Source organism: Acomys minous (assembly GCF_964271855.1).
Source record: "Acomys minous genome assembly, chromosome: 5".
Lineage (NCBI taxonomy): Eukaryota > Metazoa > Chordata > Mammalia > Rodentia > Muridae > Acomys > Acomys minous.
Window position 1 is genome coordinate 22912311 of NC_140494.1, and position 20691 is coordinate 22933001.

Here is a 20691-nt window from a genome sequence, read left to right on the forward strand (position 1 = left end):
GTAGATAGCAAGCACATCCTTTCTGAAAAGGATGGTTCATGAGCCACCTCTCTAGAGCCTTGGATAGCAAACCGGTCTCCCCTCTCTGGGATCACATTTCTGCTTAGGAGAGAGCATTTAACTCATCCTGATTCACTACAGGATTGGGCTGCCTTTCAGGCTCCTTCCTCACAGTGAGTTACTGCCCCCCACCCCACCCCGTAATGATGAAGCCACGCATGCGCTGTGCAAGAGTGGTGTGCCCTAGAGCACCCTGAAAGTGAACGGAAATGGTTCGAAGCGGCAGGAAGGGAGAGACGGGAGAGGAACCAACTTGCAGGGTAGCAGGGTCAACAGAAGCCGTCGTCCTCTAAGCTGGCTGGCATGACGTAATATGGCATGCTTTACTCAGCCAAAGAGCACTGAGGGTCCGTTGCTTCTGTTTGGGGGGTGGGAACCGTATGGCCCCCTGATACTCCAAATACAGTGCGGTCCCACACATGAAGACACAAAGATCCAGGCTGTGCCTTGTGCCTTTAAGCAAAGACACTGAAGGTGGGATAGGGCTGGATGTGGCTTCCACAGACAATGAGGCCAGCCTCCCTTCCTGGAAAGCCCTCCTGTGACCCCACAGAACCTGCCAACTGTACGCCAGATGCCCGGGGAACTGAGAGTATGTGCCTCCCGTAGCCTGGTGAAAAAGAGAAAATTCTTGCTGATTGGATTTAAAAAAAAAAAAAAATCAAAACAAGGGTTTTCAAATCCCTTCTCCTCTTTCTCAACCCCTTAGGTGGCATCTGTTACAACCACTTCATCAAAATCTTGTTTCCATTGGGACATCTTAGGAGGCGGGATGGTGTCGTGGGCACCACTTTCAGGCCTCCCTTAACAACCACAAGCAATGCGGAGGTAGTAAACAGTTCTTTTGGTGAACTTGCAATGCTGACTATTGCCTTTGGATTTCAGAGACGTCACAGATTCTTTTGGTCAGCAGGAACAACCTCTGACAGTCTGAAAGCTTTTGGTTTTCTTTCTTTTTTTCTTTCTTTCTTTCACACAGGCAGCCATGCTTGTGGTAGTGGGGTGTGGCTTAAGGCCAGCCAGTGTCTGAGGTTCCCTGTTGCAGGGTTCCCAGCTGGGTGTTGTATTGTCCCTGAGGGCCCAGAGAGCCAGAGCTGGGGAGTGACTAAACAGAGCGCCTCTGTGAGCCAGCGGAAGGCTTGGCTTTTTTCCTCGCTCACCTTTTTTGTTAGGCAGGTGTTGGCGCCTGACCTCCAGCAAGCCACTCCTAGTGGGACACCGACTTTCTTGTATCCTATCTCCCTGGGAGAGCAGGCTGTTTGCTCCTTCCCCAGGGGAGGCCTCTGGAGAACCCCTAGTTTCCTCTTCCTTCTTGCCTAGGGTGGGGCTGCCAGGCGCTGCTTGGCTTTCTCAGACCTTGTCTTTCAGCACCTGCGCTTGCCCTCTCTTCTCCCTCCTCACTTTAGCTGGGTTTTCCAGGATGATAGCCGTCGCTAGCCCTGTGCTGCAGCGTGATTAAAAAACAAACAAACAAACAACAAACAGCTGGTTAATTAATAGACAACATCTTTTCGCTCCGTCTTATTTTTCCCTCAGGTACTACAAACCTGGGGAGCAGACAGGGCTGCCTTTACTTGCCAATAACCAGACTTCAAAAGTCTGGCAGAAAAATCAAGTTTAGGTTCTGGGCCAGTTCTTTTTCTTTCTTTCTTTTTTTCTTTTTTCTTTCTTTCTTTTTTTCCCCAGCACCCATCATAGGAAACTGCTCTGAGAGTTGGGCCTTAGGGGGTACTTGGCACGCTGGGTTTCTCTGTGGGTCTCGCTACTTGGTGGCTGGCTGTAGGTCTCTTCTAAGGATCCCCTTTGCTTTACGTAGCATCTATTTGGTGACATGGCTTTTACTGTTAACCCATTTACTCAGGGCTCTCGGCACTGAGCGCCCTCCTTGCTCTGTGTTTCCCTGTAAGCGATTGTTGAAGGATTGAGTCACCCACGCAGTAGCCTGTGGTTGGATGTGGGCTGAGGTTATTCAGTGACTAATTTCCAAGGGGAGGAGGAATTGGCTTATCATTGGGAGAGCTACTTTTTATCCATGCCTGTGTCAGCGTCTCTCTGAAGACCGGGCAAAACAAACCGGTCTTCACCGGGAAAGCGTTTCAGGATCTGAGCGTCGTCCTCGCTGTGATTTGGACTCTGAAGAGAAGGAAGTGAGGGCCCCGAGGACTCAGATGGGGATCTTGAACAAAGGAGTCCCATAAGCCGGCGCAGAGCCAATGGGCCTGTTTCCCAGCGTCAGTTACACAGGTGGTTCCCTCACGCAAAAGTAAGTGGCTTTAATTCTTTGAGGATGAAAACATGTCTAAGAAAGCTTTTGTTTTCTCCGGTTACTTCATTATGTGGTCTGATGAAGGAGGCCACGGACAGATTCTAGACTTGGGAGGGTGGGGCTTGAAATAGAGTAAGCTGAACATAATATTCTCTCCCCACAAAGCATATCCGTATGTGCTGTAGACGCTTCAGAAAGAGACTTGATTACGGCAACGTTTCCGCAAAAGATATTAAATGAACTCCTCCCACCCCCGCCCCCACCCCCACCCCAATGCTAGATTTTCTTTCCCAGAAACTATTTTAAAATGTCCCTTCTTATCTTACTTTCAAGAAAGGTCCAACCAGATGATGCTTGCCTTGTTTCGGGATGTTTGGGGGAGATGAAACACAGCTGGATGTATAGCTGTCTAACTCCAGTCATTTGTGCCAGCCATTGGTGTCTTCTGGTTTGATGGGAGAATGGGGCAGCTTATTGAACCGGGCTCTGTAAGCAAGAATAGCAGCATTGCTACCCAGGGCCACCTGGGTGAGGAGACTGTGCAAAACAGCTCCCTGGTTGCCAGCGTCAGAAGGTCTCTAACAACCGAGGCACAATAGAGATTTGGGTCACAGTGGAAAGAGGGAAAGACAAAACCTCACAAAGCGAGCAAGAAAGGGGGCTGGGGGGGGGGGGGAGTAGCCTGGTCTACACATTGCTGGATAGTTGAAGATTTGCCATGCCTGAGCCTATGCAGACAAATAAATAAATAGTGGACTTGAATTCTGATAAGGGAGTAGGAAGAGCTTTGTTGTTGTGTCTAGGTACTCTTTATTTTTGCAAAGTGAAAAATCTGAAGTTTACTTAAAGACATCAACGTTAAATTTTCTGTAGAGAAAGCTTTAGTGATGCACATAGCTACTTGTAACTTACCAAGAGGAATAAGATACAGAAGAAGCCTTGGAGACAGGATGGGAAACTCGGGAGCTAAAATGGTCAGCTGCAGTCCTGCGTGCACGTGCGTCTTGCTTATCTTACCATGAAAAGTTAATTTTCTCCTAGGCCCGACTGTGCGTATTAGTATACGAAAAGCTCGCACATACATAATGTCAGGTCTTTGTCAGCAAGACAACTGAAAACCACAACCAAACAAAACCGTAGATGCCTGAAACTAGGACATTACAGTCATAAGAAGGACACTAGCTTGAGTGGCAGAGGTTGTTATAAATTACAAATTATTGAAGCTTACCTGCCCCAAGAGCCATACAACAAGTAACTTGTGAGGCCATTAAAGTATAATTTTTACAAATCACCATGAGGTTCCTTCCTCACCTTCTACCATGTCCTGAGTGAGGTACCTTCAGCTGGCTCAGGCATTTACTATATGAACCGGAGTTATCTCATGTTAAGAGTTTGTTCTTGTAGACTTGAAAGCCATGTTTTCCCACAGCTTAATGGGATTACCATGTCATCCCTTTTGAGGCTCTATTTAGAGCAGAGGGTGAAATGATCAGGGTGCTTTTTAAAGCTCTGTCTTGGGAAATCAGACATAGCCTGGCAAAACACCATGAACATTTTGCCAGAGGCTTCTGACATCTGTGCCACTGGTATTGATGGAGATGTTCAACCTCAGGCTAACTGTTCTGTCATAGTGGAATGTTCGGTGGCTAACTCAGTGGCCCCACTGGACCATTGCAAGATTGTTTTGAAGTGGAAAAGGCAGGGATGATGCCAGCATGGTCAGGAGGTATTTGTCACTGGCGACTGTTAGTTAGCATGAACACCCAGACCAAGATGGATGCTGGCTCTTTGGTATTTTGACTGACACCCATGCTTATCATATGAATGAACAGCACAATCTATAATAATAATAATTAATAATAATAATAATATTTTCAGGCTGGCCTTGAATTCATAGCATTTCACCTGCTTCTGCCTCCTTGAGTGCTGGGATTACAGAATTTTTATTAACTGATTTATTCTTTCAGAATTTATCCATACACACCACCAGAAACTTTAATGATTTTTTTTTTCTAACCAGTCTTTTGGCACTCCATTTTAAAAGATACTTTATTAAATATAACTTTTAGCTATGTCATTTAATATCACAAAACATTTTCTAAATTCGTATTCGAATATGTCTGCTGTCTTTAAAAGATACACGTCTGTTTTTATTATTTAGAATAATTTTTTACATTTTCCTTTCATTAATATTAATTTTATCTTAGCAGTTCTCTACTGTTTAGAATCTTGTTCTTTTTTTTACTCTCTTAACAGAAAGATGGCCATTTCCACTGTGGCCAGCTAGGCTGGGATCCTCAAAATATAGATATTACCTCGAGCTAGATAAGAAAGAAGAAAGCGGAGATGACCCTGGCTAAAGCACTTAGTGGTCCCATCTTGTTAGCCTCTGTAATTCTCAGCAATAAGGGCGGCAGAACTTTCTTGTTCATTTGGCTCAGGCAATGTGTGATGTTCTGCGCACAGTGGCCTCTTTGAGTCGATGTGGTGGATGACTTTATCTTGAGATTCCTTTTGTCTGGTTGTCATATTGCATGTGATGATTGTTTGGGGCATTTGGTCAGATACTCACTGCCAGCTGAGTCAGACCCTCTCAGATTTTATGACCTATAAAGCCATGCACTGAGCTTACCTTTGTCTGTTCCATGCGTCTTCCAGCCATTCTGGAGAACTAATCGAGTACACTTGCCCACGGTGACCTTGGGTGGGGCCCTTCTGGTCTGCTTCCATGCACACCTGAGTCATGCATATGTCAGGTAGGCAGAGAGCGAGCGGTCATATAAGCAGGAACGTTAGGGCACCTGGAACCAGGACTAGGTATGGAACACAAGAGTAAGGACACTGGGTAGTGTGAGTATACCACAGTCAAATTTGGAGAACAGTGAGCAGACTTGCCTAGGGGGGCATGAACTCCATGATGTGTTAAGGAGGAAAGAGACTAGTGAGACACACTGTGATTGTAAGTCAGGAGCCTGCTCCCCGTGAGGTCTCCAGACCTGCTCCTTAGGGAATCGAGAGGCCACTTCTGTGATTGCTGGGGAAGCGCTCACAAACAGTTTCACTTAATTGTTGCCTGTTTGTACCTGCTTGGCATTTTAACCTGGTCACTTTCTTTGTAAAATCCATTATGGTGCATAGAGGTCCCTGATTCTCTCAAGAGCTCTGTATCATTGGATGCCAGGGACAGGATAAGAAGCTGTGGAAGACTGACCTGACCGGCTCTTGCCCTACCTTCCCACCAAGAAGACGCAGGGGCGGGGGGGGGGGGCGGGGGGGGCAGAGACAGGGGACGACTCAGTAGCAGCTAGTAGGAAGCTCATCTGGAGCTGTGTCCCAGTGCCTGGCGCTTAGAAAACACTTGTAAAGGCTTCTCACTAAACGGATTTCTGTGATGAGGGATCACTTTCTCTTATTCAAGGCATGGGCTCTGTTTAGTATCCAGTCTACTCTCCCCCATCAGGTGCACATTCTGGCTCTTCTCTGTTTGCACCTCCTCCTCTCTCTCACGTTCCCATCACAGCCATCCCTCCATCCCTCTGACATCTCTTGGAAGTCAGGATCAGGGACAACAGTCTCCGCTTTCCTCTTGGGCCTTGACCTGTGCACGAGTGTATCAGGTAATCGTGTCCCGGTTTTATTTGTGGTTTTGATTCCGGGTGGTTGCAAAGCACAAGCGCATTTTCCTTCTTTCCTCATTAAGTTGATTCTTCTGACTGTTTCTCTTTGAAGATGCATTTGTCCAAGAGCCAGGGCCATTTTTACCTCTCCTGGACCACGCAATACCACAGCCCAGATATCTGAGCTACCCGCCCAATGGTCCAGTTTATAGTGGCCTGCTGCCTCAGTCCCGTCACTATTTAATGGCCCCGTAGGACTGTGCCTTTAGGACTTTCCACCGTGCCCCCACCATCCTTCGGATTCCTTCTCTTCTCACGAGTTTACCTATCACCTCACTGTTCCCTCCCTACTCCCCCAACCTGCTGTGCTGTCTCTACTGGGGTTCAAATAAAGAGTTGGCGAGTGAATTGAACCCTCTTTCCACACTTCTCCCAGGGATCCGCTTTGCCTTCTAGCCATGGTCCTACATAGCATTAGCCTGGAAAGGTGAGAAAGTGTTTCTTAGTTATTTGCCAGGGCTAGTTGTAGGGAAATGTGCCCAACACAGGTTTTGGAAAACATAACTTTAGACACATGTATGTATTAACCTCATATTTATTAAATGGCTTAAGAAGCTGTGACCTCAATATTTAGACCATGACACCATGTTGCTGCTGAGGTTGCTACAACAAATTGCTAGAGAGTTGGAGTTGTGGGATGGGGTGCCGTCGTAGAGTGTTTGCCTAAGATATGAGGCTACAGGTTTGAATGCCAGCATTACAAAACAAACAAACAAAACCTTTAGGCTTTAAATGTTACGAGCCTATTCTTGTGTAGAGGTTGGGTTTCTAAAATGAGTTTCATGGGCCATTATCAACCTGTAGGCAGGACCACCTTTTGGTTGGAGCTCTGAGGGAGAATCCATTTCCTTGTCATGTGAAGTTGTGGTCCTTAGTGCCTGCCTCCTTCTTCATCTTTTAAGTCCCCAGAATAGCACCTTCTGCCTTTCTCTCTAGAGAACTGTTTCTGCCGTTGCAACCCCTCCTCCCAAGCTTGACTTCCTTGTTTCCCGAGTGCAGTGAGCCCATCTGGAATCACTTTTTTACCTCAGGATCCATAGCTTGGTTGCCTCTATAAAGTCCCTTCTGCCAATAAGGGGACATATTCTCAGGGTCCATTCATTTGGTGTGTGTGTCTGGTAAGAAAATGAGAGACACAGCCAGACTCCCCTATTAAGAAATTCACCTCGTCACCCCGAGACTCCTCTAAAAACATGAATATTTAAGTATGTTTTCTGATGCCTTGCTTTGTTTCCAGATGCAGAGAGAAATTGTTTATGCAAGAGGAGATGGCCTTGTCGCCCCCCGACCAGGATCCACAGCTCACCCGCCTCACGCAATTCCAAACTCCCCACCATCCACTCCGGTGCCCCATTCCTTGCCTCCCTCTCCATCCAGAATTCCTTACGGGAGCAGCCGTCCCATGGCTATTCCTGGCAATGCCACCATCCCCAGGGACAGACTCTCAAGCCTGCCAGCCTCCAGATCCATCTCCCCAAGCCCCAGCGCCATTTTAGAAAGAAGAGATGTCAAGCCGGATGAAGACATGAGCAGCAAAAACCTGGTTATGTTCAGAAATGAGGGTTTCTATGCTGACCCCTACCTCTATCACGAGGGACGCATGAGCATAGCCTCGTCCCATGGCGGCCACCCACTGGATGTCCCAGATCATGTCATCGCGTATCACCGCACAGCCATCCGGTCAGCAAGCGCTTACTGTAACCCTTCCTTGCAAGCGGAGATGCATATGGAGCAGTCGTTATACAGACAAAAGTCAAGGAAATACCCTGACAGCCATTTGCCTACCTTGGGCTCCAAAACACCCCCGGCCTCTCCGCACCGGGTGGGTGACCTAAGAGTGATAGACATGCACCCGCATCTTAACGCACACGGCCCCCCTCACACCCTGCAGCCAGACCGGGCCTCACCCAGCCGCCAATCCTTCAAAAAGGAGCCCGGCACCCTAGTGTACATCGAGAAGCCACGGAACACTCCAGGATTATCCGGCCTCGTAGACCTGGGGCCGCCTCTAGTTGAGAAGCAGGTTTTTGCTTACAGCACAGCTACGATCCCCAAAGACAGAGAAACCAGGTAAGGCATTGGGGTGCTGAGGGAGGTCTGTGCCTGTGGGTTGCTGAGAGCTGCTTTCTAGACCCCCCCCCCCCACGCCAGGCAACAAAATTCTGAGCGTCAGGGAAGGCTGCCCTTCCCTGCCGAGTTCCTGAGTGAGTGGGGTCAGGTCAGTGAGGTCCACTAGTGACTGTGTGAAAGGAGACAGAGGCACCACAAAGGCCACCGGCCCTAGCTGCCCCTGGACTCTGGTCCTCATAGCATTGTCACTGGAGCCATTGGGGAGGAAATAGTGATTAGCAGAAACCATGCAGACAGTGGATGGAGGGGTCATAAGAATTGTCAGCCATAGAAAATGAGCAGTAGCCTAACTGTTGGTCACAGGCATTTACTGTCTGGCTATAGAATGCGAGTTTATTTCCTCATCTGGTTTGGGGGGCTGGAAAGAATGAGTTTACATGAGTGTGGACTGCCTGGATTTATTACTTATTCTGGAGCGGGCCTGGGATAAGTAGCAGTTTTCCAATGACTAAAACACTCTGGGTATTGCATGCGCGCGCACAGGTGTGTGTGTGTGTGTGTGTGTGTGTGTGTGTGTGTGTGATGTGAAGGATGTGTATCAGTATTCAAACTTTATATCCTGAATATATCTTTAAAACTCTCCATAATCTGCCAAGTAACAATTGAAAAACAAATTTTGATAGAGCAAAGTTCCCTAACCTGAATTGATTGAAGGGAATAAAAGTAATTATATAAACATAAAATTTAGCAGAGAGATTGAGGCGAAAGGAACAATTTCCTATTTCATGTGAGTTCCAAAAAGATAAAATATAGGAATCAGATATTAAGTTGCTCAGAACCTGCTTAGAAGCGCTGTTCCTCACTAAAAATGGTTCCATTGCCTGCTGTTATATAACCTTATAAGAAGTCCAAACTTGTGAATGGAATGTGAACTGTCTTCCTAACTTACTGTTTTCACACACAAATCAGTCCAAAGCCCTGTCGCCTCTAGCAGAATTCTCACGGGAGGCTGTCCCCATTCGTTTAGTCATAAGGAATCTCACAGCACAAAGATTTCAGGAGAACAAAGCAGGAAGGAACATGAACGTTTTGGGGTCATTAATGCGAGAACCAAATCCAGCTCTCACAGTCGGAGAAACAGCAGGTGGCGGACGGGCTTGAGGATGTAGAACAGGAGGGAGTTGGAGCTGGTGGTGAGCAGGGCAGTGCATCCCTGAGATGCAGCTGCGTCTGTGAGATGCAGGCTGGGAAATGGTGTGCCACAGGGAGGACGAGAGTGAAAAGCACAAGGATTTAGTGCAGAAAATTGTTTTTTTTTTTTTTAAAATACCCACTTCTGGGGTGTAAGGCTGAGAACCAGAGTCCAGCCCCCACCCCACCCCCTCCCCATCTTTCCACCATGCTGCCACCGCTCCATGGGTGCCTCAAGAGGATCAGAGAACCAAGAGCTTAACTCACCGCCATCCCATGACATTGTTCCCATGGTGGGTTCTGGGTACATCCTCTGTATTAATTACTTCTCTGCTGCTGTGATAAAATACCATGACCAAAAGCAACTTAGAAGATAAAGAGCTTATTTTCGCTTATGGTTATAGAGGGCTAGGTGTCCATAATGGTGAAGGAAATGTGGTGGCCAGTGACTGAGAGCTTACATTTTAACTGCCCTTAGGAAGCAGTGTGAGAACTGGGAATGGGACCCGCCTATAAACTTTCCAATCCCACCCCCCCCCATGCCCACCTCCTAACGGTTCCCCAACATCTCCCAAAGTGCTGCCAACTGGGAGCCAAGGGTTCAAACACATGGGGACATTGCTCTTCAAACCACCACATGCTCCTTCCCAACGCCCGGTGTGACGTCACTGATGCAGATGCCACGGGTGCCTGGCCCACAGAGCTACTTAGCCCAATGTGCCGAGAGATTTGGTGATGGATATGGTGGGGCACTCTGCAGTCCTGGCACTCAGGACACTGAGGCCTGGGGATCGCCAAAGTCCAAGCCTGTATTAACAACTACTAAGCTACGTACTTGCACTAGCCCATTTTGTAGCTGCAGAAACTGAGGATCGGGGAGGTTAAGTTGATTCCGTAAGGTCACTGGTGCTATAAAATGGCATAATAAAGGGTCTGTACCTTTTGCCAGGCATGTTGACACACACCTGTAATCATAGTGCTGGAGAGTCTAAGGCATGGAGTTGCAAGGTCAAGACCAACCCAGGCTGCATAGTGAGACCCTGTCTTAAGAAATGAGAGAATGGCTCAGTAGTAGAGCCTTTGCATAGCGCGTGCAAAGCTCTGGGTTCCATCACAAGAGGAAGGAAGAAATACTGTCTTTATGGGGTTCATAATCTGACTGTAGTAGCTGTGGCTGACTGATAGCAGTCTACCCACCTTCCTGCAGCCGAAAAGCAGAGAAAAGTGAATTCTGAACACTGCAACCAGAATCCTTCAGAAATCATTTCAGGACTGGATGCTAAGTAACTGCTCCCGAAGGACATTTACAATCATAAACATGGCAGAATTTGCATAATTATACTGCTAAATATACGCGTGCCATTTAAAGTATAACTGCCCTAGCTGGTATATTAGCACAATTACACAGAAACGGGAAAAGGAAAGAACATTCCTGGTCGAATTCAGTTTTTAAAAAATGCATCTGAATACTAACTATGTTAAAGAGAAAACTGTAAAAGACAAACACAGGAACAATTACCAAAGTGCAAAATTATATGCTATAGTCTCACCTAGCTCATGACGTTATTTTAGAAATATTTAATCTGGGTAGTATTTTTAAAGAGTGTTCGGCCCCTTAAAGTCCAACTTCATGAGTATGGGGTATAAAATGCCAAACCAATTTCTGTTGCAGTTTCATGCTATTCAAAGCAAATAAAGGGAGAGTGCTTTTTCTATGCAGCTTCAAAGTGGGATTTTTACGTCTAAAATGTGAGCTGACAAAACATGGGAGCTGGAGCCTCGGGGAGCTGCCCACGGGACTCTTGCACAGATCCTAAGAGCACTTCAGTGTAATAGCCCAAATAGCTGCAAGACATGAGAAATCAGAAAGAGGAATCCTTTCTTTCGCACGTATCCTAGGAGAGGTCTATTGGCGGCCTGTTTGAAGGAATGCAATTCTGTAACAGCTCCATTGACATAGGAATGAAGTACTAAAGACTGAGACATTCAATCTCCGCTCTCACGCTCAGTCATGTGCCCCATTCTTGTGGTGTTGGCATCTCTTTTCTTTTTGAAGACACTTGCGGTAACTATCTAGCCAGGGCCCGCATGTATGGGGTAATCTGTCGGATGGCAATGTTCTCCTTCCAAGGATCCCATGACCGGTCGAGTTTTCCCATAACAGCTTTTCTTGTATCTGCGCTTCTGAAAGCAAGATCTTCTTGCATATTTTGGTGGCTTTGCCCAGTCCCTTCTGCTGGGACTCCAAAAAGGAAAATGGGTTCAAGCACCTATCAGACACTTGTGACGGAGTCAGTGTGGGACAGACAATTTAGAGTACAAGACCCTGGCTTCCCTTGCTTATAAAATGACTTCATTAAACTGCATCATTATCTTTGTCCATGCCCCATAAAACAGCCCACAAGAACTGTAAGATTTGAGGGCATTTATGTTTTTATTATTTTCTATTTGTAGTTTGGGTCATATAAGCAAAAGCATCTTTCTAGAAATAACACTCAAAATTCAAAAGCACTCATTGCAGAGTCACTAACGGCCGTGCTTCCAAATGCAGAACAGAATACTTCAAACGGGATTTACTTCTTCACACTCAGTGAACTTGAGCTGAGATCCCTCTTTAACATTGTCCTGCAGCCAGAACAGCTAAGTTTATCAGAGTAGGACAGAGTCACACTGTCTAGTCGCAAAGTCACAAAGAGTCACAAAGTCTAGTCCTGTCTGTACCCTTAGTCTAAAGCAAACGAAACCACCTGGCACCTTGTTAGGACTTCATGGGCACCCTAGGCTTGAAGACAAGTCCTCACTTTTGGCCGGTTATAAAGAAGAGCAAAGAAAATGTGTGTGCAGAAGGGAGCCTCCGTGCTATCTGGTTGTTTGGCTCTGTTTTCAATGGCTTACTGTCACACTCTTACTTTAAAAGGACTGTTGGTGTGTTGGTTAACTTTGAGAGATGGCAGGACTGCTGCCTTAGTTGAGCGGACGAAAGTTCAAGTCTGGGTCTGTGGCATTTAAAAGTGTTCACCTGGCTGGCAGCCTTGTGAGGAGTGTCTAGGCAATGCTTTTTCCTGCTGGAGCACGGTGAGCCATCATCAAAAATGTAGGGTTATTCTTCTTTTCCTTCTTCCTGGGAGTGCCTATCATGGTGAGGCACCGAGGAAAGTCTATACCCAAATGCTGCCCTGTGAGGACAGCCAGGTTGTCTCCACGCATTGTCTTGTTTTGTTTTGCTTTGTTTTGGTTTTTTCAAGACAGGGTTTCTCTGGGTAGCCTTGGCTGTCTTGGACTTACTTTGTAATCCAGGCTGGCCTAGAACTCACAGTGATCCACCTGCCTCTGCCTCCCGAGTGCTGGGATTAAAGGCGTGTGCCACCACACCCAGCTCCACATTGTCAAGTGCCCACCCCACTCCCATAATAGAAACCTCCAATGCCATACTCTGCTCTCAGAGAGGAGAGAAAGGGGGGGGGAGGGCTCCTCACTTCAGTTCTGCCCTTTACCTGTTGGGAAAACAATGTTGTAATTTGGTCAGTTGGTTTGGTTTGGGGCATGCGTTTCTAAAACGGGATCTGGGTACCCAGGCTGCCCTTGAACTCCTGAATCTCTTACCTCAGGCTGCTGGATGCTGGGGTTATACATTTGTGCTACCATGCCCGAGATGGAGCGTGATGACAGAGCTCACTGTAACTCCCATCAGTGTAGGGTCTTTGCCCAGCTTATGGCCAGGCATGGAATCCTAGTGGCCTTTCAAGTTTCCTATGTTACTTCCCGGACTTGTTAGCACTTGGTTCATTGGTACCTTAATGGAGCCTTGCTGTGCCTCCATTGCTCACTTGTAACTGCACCACACAGGATTCATGAGGGAGGGTCTGAGAGCTCCTACTTTGAGCAAACCAAAAGGTAGAATGGAAGAGGGGTGAGAGGATAAAACCGAAATGTAGAATGGTGGGAGAAAGAGTCAACTCAGAATACACAAAGTCGCCAGGCGTGGTGGCGCGCACCTTTAATCCCAGCATTTGGGAGGCAGAGACAGGCGGATCGTTGTGAGTTCGAGGCCAGCCTGGTCTACAAAGCGAGTCCAGAACAGCCAAGGCTATACAGAGAAACCTTGTCTCAAAAAACCAAAAAGAAAGAAAATTTATATGAAGTAGCAAAGCCACTAGCAAGTCTGTTGAGCAAAGTCTTCAAGGCTGGCTGAAAGCGAGCGTCCTTTTAAGATTACCTCAGACTTGAGCAGTGTGCTCGATGGCGAGGCCGGGCCACAGGTGTGGTTGGATTACCATCTCTTGTGATGCTTGCTGATGCCTGACTAACTGGGCCCTTGTCTGACTTGCTTTCCCACAGAGCTCTAATTGTGGATCAATGGGTGTTTATTGAGGTCCCTCTCACGCACTTGGCTGTGAACTGGTTGCTTCACCAGACACAGAGAGGAGCTTAGATGTGGTTCTCATACACAAGGACCATAAACTTTGAAGACAACCATTAACCATTCAGAGCTTAACGTACGCATCCAAGCTGTGCTCTGGCTAAATGCGGCGAGCCTGACTGGGGCTCCCAGTGCCGACTCAGACCCATCTGCCAAGAACATCTGCCATAGGACTTCGGGTTTTGGGGGGGTTTTTTTGTTTTTGTTTTTTGCTTTTCGGCTTTGGGGATGCTTGGGGGATATCTTCCTGTCTTCCTGAGAGTGTCAGAGTCTCCTAGCAAAGCAGGGAGTGGGGAAGACCTGCCGAGCACAGGAGGGAACTCCATGGCGGGAGAGCTCTTCCCGGTGTTTCAGAGTCCAGCTGGGGAGTCAGGACATGTTTTTTTTTTTCCTCCTTGAAAACAATGTGGAGCGAGAGGACTAATGATACGCTTCAAGATAAAGAGGCTTCTGTGGGCCAGCTGGAAATCCAACTGCCACTTATTCCAAGTCCCAAACAATGAAAGAACAAGTAAACTTTTCAATTACAACCCTACCATAATTGGGGGGGAAATGCTTGTACATAATTAATTCCAAAGCAGTGATATAGACTGCAATTGCTAAGAATTCAGAAGCGGGGGCACTTTCCTAAGTCAGGCTCATCTGGGACCTCTGTGATAATCCTCCCGATGGGCTGCAATTTATGACTTGCATATAATGAAATAAAAAGAAGGCCAACTGGTCTTTATCCAAAACTGGCTATATTTCTACCATTACGGTACCTATAAAATGATGTCACGATAGGGTGTTTTGCCAGTCTGAGAAATCAAGTAGGTGCTGATACGATGAATTATTACTACATTTCCAGGAATATAACCTCATGGGTAAGGAATATTTGGTAGCCGTGCAATAGACGGCTGAATCCAGGCCACAGATGTCTAATAAATGTTTGACCATCTTAACAGATTTATGAAGATGGCCCTCCCTATATTTACCCCAAAGATACTCTGTCCAAGATCCAAGAGAATGACCACTATAAAGTCTGTGCTACTTTAAACAAAACTAACTTCTTCTGAGGAAAAGGTGCCACTTGTCAGTAATTAGGTCCAATTAAAACATGACCATTTCTTCTGACTGTTCAAAAGGGGCTGTCAATCAGAAGTTTCCAGTCTGACAGGAAGGGAAACAGAGTCGCCTAAACAGTTTAACATTCAGATAATTCCTTTTCCTCACCAACCAGAACCTCTCCACGGTCCAACCTTAGGGGCAGACCCTACCTCCTTGAAGCTGTGGGAATCCCTGTGACTGTCCTCAGCCTGAAAACAAGGCTCATCTAAGTAACTCGGGCTCTCACGGTGGCCACATCACATCTTAGCTTCTGTTAGGATTCCCTGTCTCTCCCACTGATAGGCACGTAGATGACATTTATCCTTACTCAAACTCTAGGCTTTCTTTTCATGACTGATGTGACTTAAAACCTACAGCCAAGTCTAAGCATTAATTCCTACTTTCCAAAAGTGGCAGGTCTTTAAACAATCAGTTATGTCCACTGTACTGCTGTGAGCCGAGTCGTGTCCTCCTTGTCCACCCTCAGAGTTAAAAGGAATTTGGAGGTCACTGTCCTGAAGCCTGACTTTACAGAAAATAAAAAGGAGACACAGTTAAGAGTGTGCTAACGGGAGCCATTTGAGTAACCCCAGGTCTCAACACCACACTGCCTTCCTACTGTCTGGTAACTAAGGTAGTAGGTCCCTGCCTCCTCCGTCACCCACGAGTAAGTAGAGGGTGACAGGCAATAAGAACATTAGAGAAGGAACAGATAAGCAGTGTCTTTCTGCCAGGCAATGGTGGTGCACACCTTTAATCCCAGCATTCAGGGAGCCAGAGGCAGGCGGATCTCTATGAGTTCGAGGCCAGCCTGGTCTACAAAGTGAGTCCAGGACAACCAGGGCTACACACAGAGAAATCCTGTATCAGGAGGGGGAAAAAATGCCTTTCTTTTTTTTCTGCATCATTCTTTTTGGTTTGGTTTGGTTTGGTTTTTCAAGACAGGATTGGCTCTGTATAGCCCTGAATATCCTGGAACTCACTCTAGACCAGGCTGCTTTCAGACTCAGAGATCTGCCTGCCTCTACCTACCCAGTGCTGGGAGTAAAGGAGGGTATCACCACCACCCATCCCCGAGTCATTGTATTTCTTAGAGTCCACACTAGGATTTTCCAACTAAAGTAGACAGGAGCCTACTTTTCTGAGGCACTCTTGTCATTCCCAGAAGCCCTGGAGGCTGAGGCAGGAAGACCAAGAGTTAAAAACAATGTAGGTGATATTGTGAGGCCCTGTCAAAGAAAGGGCTGGCATGGTGGATCTTATTTTCACAATCACCTGAGGACCATCTCTCCGTAGCTTCTGACACTGTTGGTCAGTTGAGGGTAAATGGAAATGAACATCTATTTCTACCAGTTTGTACCTGTATTTAAAAAAAAAAAAAAGTGATGCCACTCCAGAGCGTATATATTGAAAAACACCCTTAGGGAAGAGAAAGAAAACTTAAAATTGATGATTTCATGCTGGCTTGCTCTAGGGTGTGGTAGCTAGCGTTGCTTGGCAGAGCCAACAGGAAATGAAACACTTCACCTCAGGCTGTGTGTCACCCTAGCAGAAAAGCTATGGTCACTGTTCTGTGCTGGCAAATCGGCCATGTTTCCTGAAGAAACCCTCCCTTGCTGGAACTCAGTGTCTGCTGTAATATGGCAAGCCCCACCCTACCCCCTATCACCACCCCGTCATGGGTTCTGTACGGTTCTAATGAAAATAGCCACAAAACACACTTTGTACCAAGAGGAGCTCTGTGGACATAAAACCTTGAAGCTATCCATTGACCCTGGCCATCCAGATCCAAGAGGCAACTATGTCTTGTCACTCACTGACTTGGAGCTATTTTCAGGTCCCAACCAGTACAGCTTGCACCGGAAGTAAACTGTGAAGTAGATTAACTACTGGGAGTGCTTCCCCGCTGCATTTAATGCACTGTGAAGAACCCTATGGGGCTTCAGTGCACCCTGTGAGCCCTGGCCTGGGTGTGTCTGAGCTTTGACCCACTTGCCTGGCTTGGCACACCCTTCCCTTTTTTTTTTCTCCTCCCCTTCAGTCAGGATTACTGAACCAGAATGGAAACCATTATGAGGGCTAAAAGAGTTCCTCCTAACGGAGGAGAAGCCGATCAGTTCTAGGATCCTGACTCCACATGGATTTCAGACATGATTTAACAATGGCAGAGCCTTTGGGCCCTGTGACCTCGGAGTGCTGAGAATTGAGCTCCGTGTGCCCTTTGCATCACTCTTAACAAGACAGCTAAGCCACGTGCAGCTTACTAAGGGGAAGGGCTCGTTGATCATAGGTTCATAGACTTCAGCTCACCTTCACTTGGCCCTATCGCCTCAAGGCTTTGGCTGCTCCTTTATCAAGGCAGGAGGAGTGTGTGTGTGTGTCAGAAGAGGCCTCTGTACTTCATGGCATCCAGGAAGCAAGATGAGCCAAGGTTGTGCATCACCATCCAAGGCATACCCACGATGACCTAGCCTCCTTCCATTGGGTACCACTTCCTAAAGTTTCCACTCCCCCCAGTTGTACCGCAGGCTAGGGGGGTGAATCCTTTAGCACAGGGGCCTTCGGAAGACATTGACAGTCCAAACACTGGCAGACCTTTGCCGTTCTCTGCCATGAACTCTGCTGCCTGCATGCTGGTCCCTGCGTCTGAACTTGTCAGGGACTCGCCTGCTTTGAAGATTATGCGTTTGTGGCTGCGCCTGCCTGGTTCTTACTGCCACTGAGCAGCCACCGCCTGCCTGGCCCCTCTCCAGCCTCAGGACTTCTCCCAAATGCCATCAGCTGAGAGAGGCTGTTCTTGACTATCATGTGGTTTTTCTAAGCTGACTCCCCACTCCAAGTCCGTCCACTGCAGGCTGGTCTCAGCAGAGAAGCCGCGGGCCCCTATTAAGATGCAAGTCCCTGAATGTCCTCGGGTCAGCTACCATCGAATTCAGTCAAAGCCAAGACCCTAAAACTTACCTACGTCTGGGAAGAATGCATGGTTTAGCTAGACGGGGATGGGGGGGGGCAGTCTGATTCCCTCTGCTTTCTTTACATAATAACCATGGCCCCCTTTTATTCTGAAAATCTTACTGGTTTGCACGTAATACTGGATTCACCCTTCCTGTGGGGTCTGAGAAAGACCACCATGGCCGTCCCTCCTGCTGCCTGGCACTGGTTTCTATTGTTCTGCCCTTCGTTCCACTGTAGGCATAGTAACTCAACTACTCCTTAGTCCTGCCGGGCATCTAGGCTTGTTCTGGTTATGTGGGTGTGTGCGTGCGCATGTCTGTGTGTCAGTGTGTGTGTCCTCACTTCTATGTTTTTGTTTCCTATAATATAAATGTTGGTTGAGTTTGTAGAGGAAAGAAGTTACACCTCTGTAAGTTAGAACACAAATCTTGGTCAGTTCCTGGTTGGTGGCTTTGCTGGCATTACGTTTGAGTTGGCTTACTACCACCGTGCTTGCTCTCTTGCCCTCTTTAAACCTGTCAGTCTGTGTGCCTCACCCACTCCATCCAGCTACCGTATTTGGGTCATGTGGCAGCTCCTCGGAAGAGTTGCATCTCTAGCTGACTTCTTGCTGTTCCTCCAGGAGCTCTTTGTAGACAGTGCCAAGGATACAAGCACCCCACACAGCCCTAGTGTGGGTGTAACTCCCTCTGTCCCCCTTCAGGCTCTGTGAGGCCTGGTCTCAAGAGGAGAACATTCCTGTGTCGTGATTCCCCATTTCCTGTCCTGGTGCCTACACCCAAAGTCACTGCCAAAGTGAACCTGAAGTTGATAATCTGCCCTCTTCCGTGGCCTTGAGGAAAACAAACAGCAGCGATTTCTAGTCTGTGAAGAAGTAAGGACAAGAGGGAACGCCACCAACTCTGGCATTTGCTCCTCATACCACACTGTAGACTCTCATTCTTTAAGCTCCTCAGAGCATGTATAAACAGCCTGTGCCCTCATCCACAAACAGAGCTCCAGTCTTGCTTTCAAACCAGACTTCTCCACACATATGCATATTTTTCGGCATCATGAAGCCAGTGCAGGGCTCAGGCGCAGCTCGGTGACTGTATACAGACCCCCAGGTTCAATCCCGAGCACCGTAGCAGCAACAGTGGTCATCATGGCACATGCAGGGCATCTCAGATAAACACCATTGCTTTAGCTACTGTCTTTTGATCTGGCTTGGGAAAGCATGACCAACTGCCTAGTGAGAAGATGCCTCACCCTGTCTCCTGGAAACCAATAGAAAAATGACATTATAGCATTTAGAAGTGTCATGGGGGCCATAACTTCTCATTTGTTACCGTCCTCAGACAGTGAGAAAAGCCAGGCTAGCATGGGATCCAGAAGGCTGGGAAAGAGCCTAGAAGCAAGATTGGGGTTGTGGGTTACAGTGGTACCCACTAGGCACTATTATAATTTGGATCTGAAACATCCCCTAAAGATTTGGTCTTGTAGTGCTGTTGGAGGTAGTGGAGCCTTAAGGAGCTGGGGTCTAGAGCCTTGAAGGGGGGCGGGTATCAGGATCCTGTCCTTTTTCTTCTTCCTCACCTAGCCCTAACCCCATCTTCATAACCATCATGCCACTGGAGAGGTCTCCTCCACCACGTGTTCCCCACCCTGGCATGTGACATATTGTACCACCATAGGCCATAGCCACGGGGCTAGTGTCTTTGGTCTGAACATCAGAAAACATAAGGAACAAGAAAGCCCTGAGGGACTCACTAGTCAGTACTGCTGGCTGGCTGACTGCTAGAAGGACAGGCCGGGATACAGAGACGGCTGTAGGAATAAGGGACCCAAAGAAAATTAAAGGCTGATCTGCTTAAACACGATTTTGGATTTTCGGGTCTAGAAGGCAACACCATTCTAGGTTGGAACCTGAAGTCACAGTGTAATAGGAAAAAATAAAAAAAAGAATCTGTGCTATTCTACGAGGGTTGGTGGTATGGAGGATGTTAAGGCTACAAAAGATGGCAGATTGGAATAAGGAATGGTTTTACTATGAAATGACAGCCCCCGGGCTGCCCCCCACCCCCCGGCTCCCCAGCTGGTAGCACTCTTTGGGGAGGCCGTGAACCTTTAGGAACTAACTTGCTAGAGTGCGCTGAAGGTTGTATCCCAGCCCTGTTGCTGGCTGCCTGTCTGTTCTGCTCTGTCTGTCTGTCTGTCAAGAGGAGTCCCAGACACATGCTACTGTTCCGAGGGGCCAACACATGGACTGTGTTTTTTCAGACTATGAAACACAATAGATCATTTCTCTTTTAAATTGCTTCTTGTCTGGTAGTGAAAACTAACATGGACGTGTGGCAGAAAGGCAGCTGGAACACCCACAAATATGAGGAGTTCGTGATTTTGGAAGGTAACTTAAATAGTTTTTTTTTTCAACAAGGTTTTTCTGTGCAGCCCTGGCCATGCTGGAACTCATTCTACAGACCAGGCGAGCCTCAACCCCAGAGAGCCACCTGCCTTTGCCTCCCAAGTGCTGCAATTAAAGATGTGCACCTCCACAACCCAGTGACAAGTAATTCTGGTGGTTTTTTTTTTCTTTTTATCAACTGTTTCTTTTTTAATTGAAAATAGGGTATTTTTTTCTCACATTATATATTCTGGTTATGTTTGCCTCTCCACTGTGCCTCCCAGATCCTCCTAAATAATTCTAAATTCAGAAGCAGGGAACACATGGAGATGGCTGAAGCCACAGTAGGGAGGACAAAGAACACCTGGCCTTCCTGTCACTCCAGAAGGGCAGGTGCATAAACACCCTAACTGCCAGCTCCATCCACATCCATCAATGGGTCCAGGAGCCTCAGTGAGAAGGCAGCCTTATTCAGAGATCCAGGAACAGTATCTTAGCTGCCCAGCTCGCCCCCACTAGGGTGACTTAGGTCAGAAACGGAAAGCTCAGTGGTTAGCAAGACTTCAGCAGAGCATGGAGGCTC

General features: G+C 47.4%; 1 protein-coding gene across 25 annotated transcripts in view; it reads left to right on the forward strand.

The window, feature by feature from the left end:
• Positions 1-20691, forward strand: part of KIAA1217 — a 797280-nt gene that overhangs the window by 729108 nt on the left and 47481 nt on the right. For 24 of the 25 annotated variants that reach the window (XM_084782818.1, XM_084782806.1, XM_084782795.1 and 21 more), the window contains one exon: positions 7241-8073. In XM_084782818.1, the coding sequence (XP_084638944.1) occupies positions 7241-8073 (833 nt within the window). Of the gene's footprint in view, positions 1-2070; positions 2324-7240; positions 8074-20691 lie in introns of those variants that run through there. The other variant, XM_084782801.1, reaches the window with a different exon arrangement.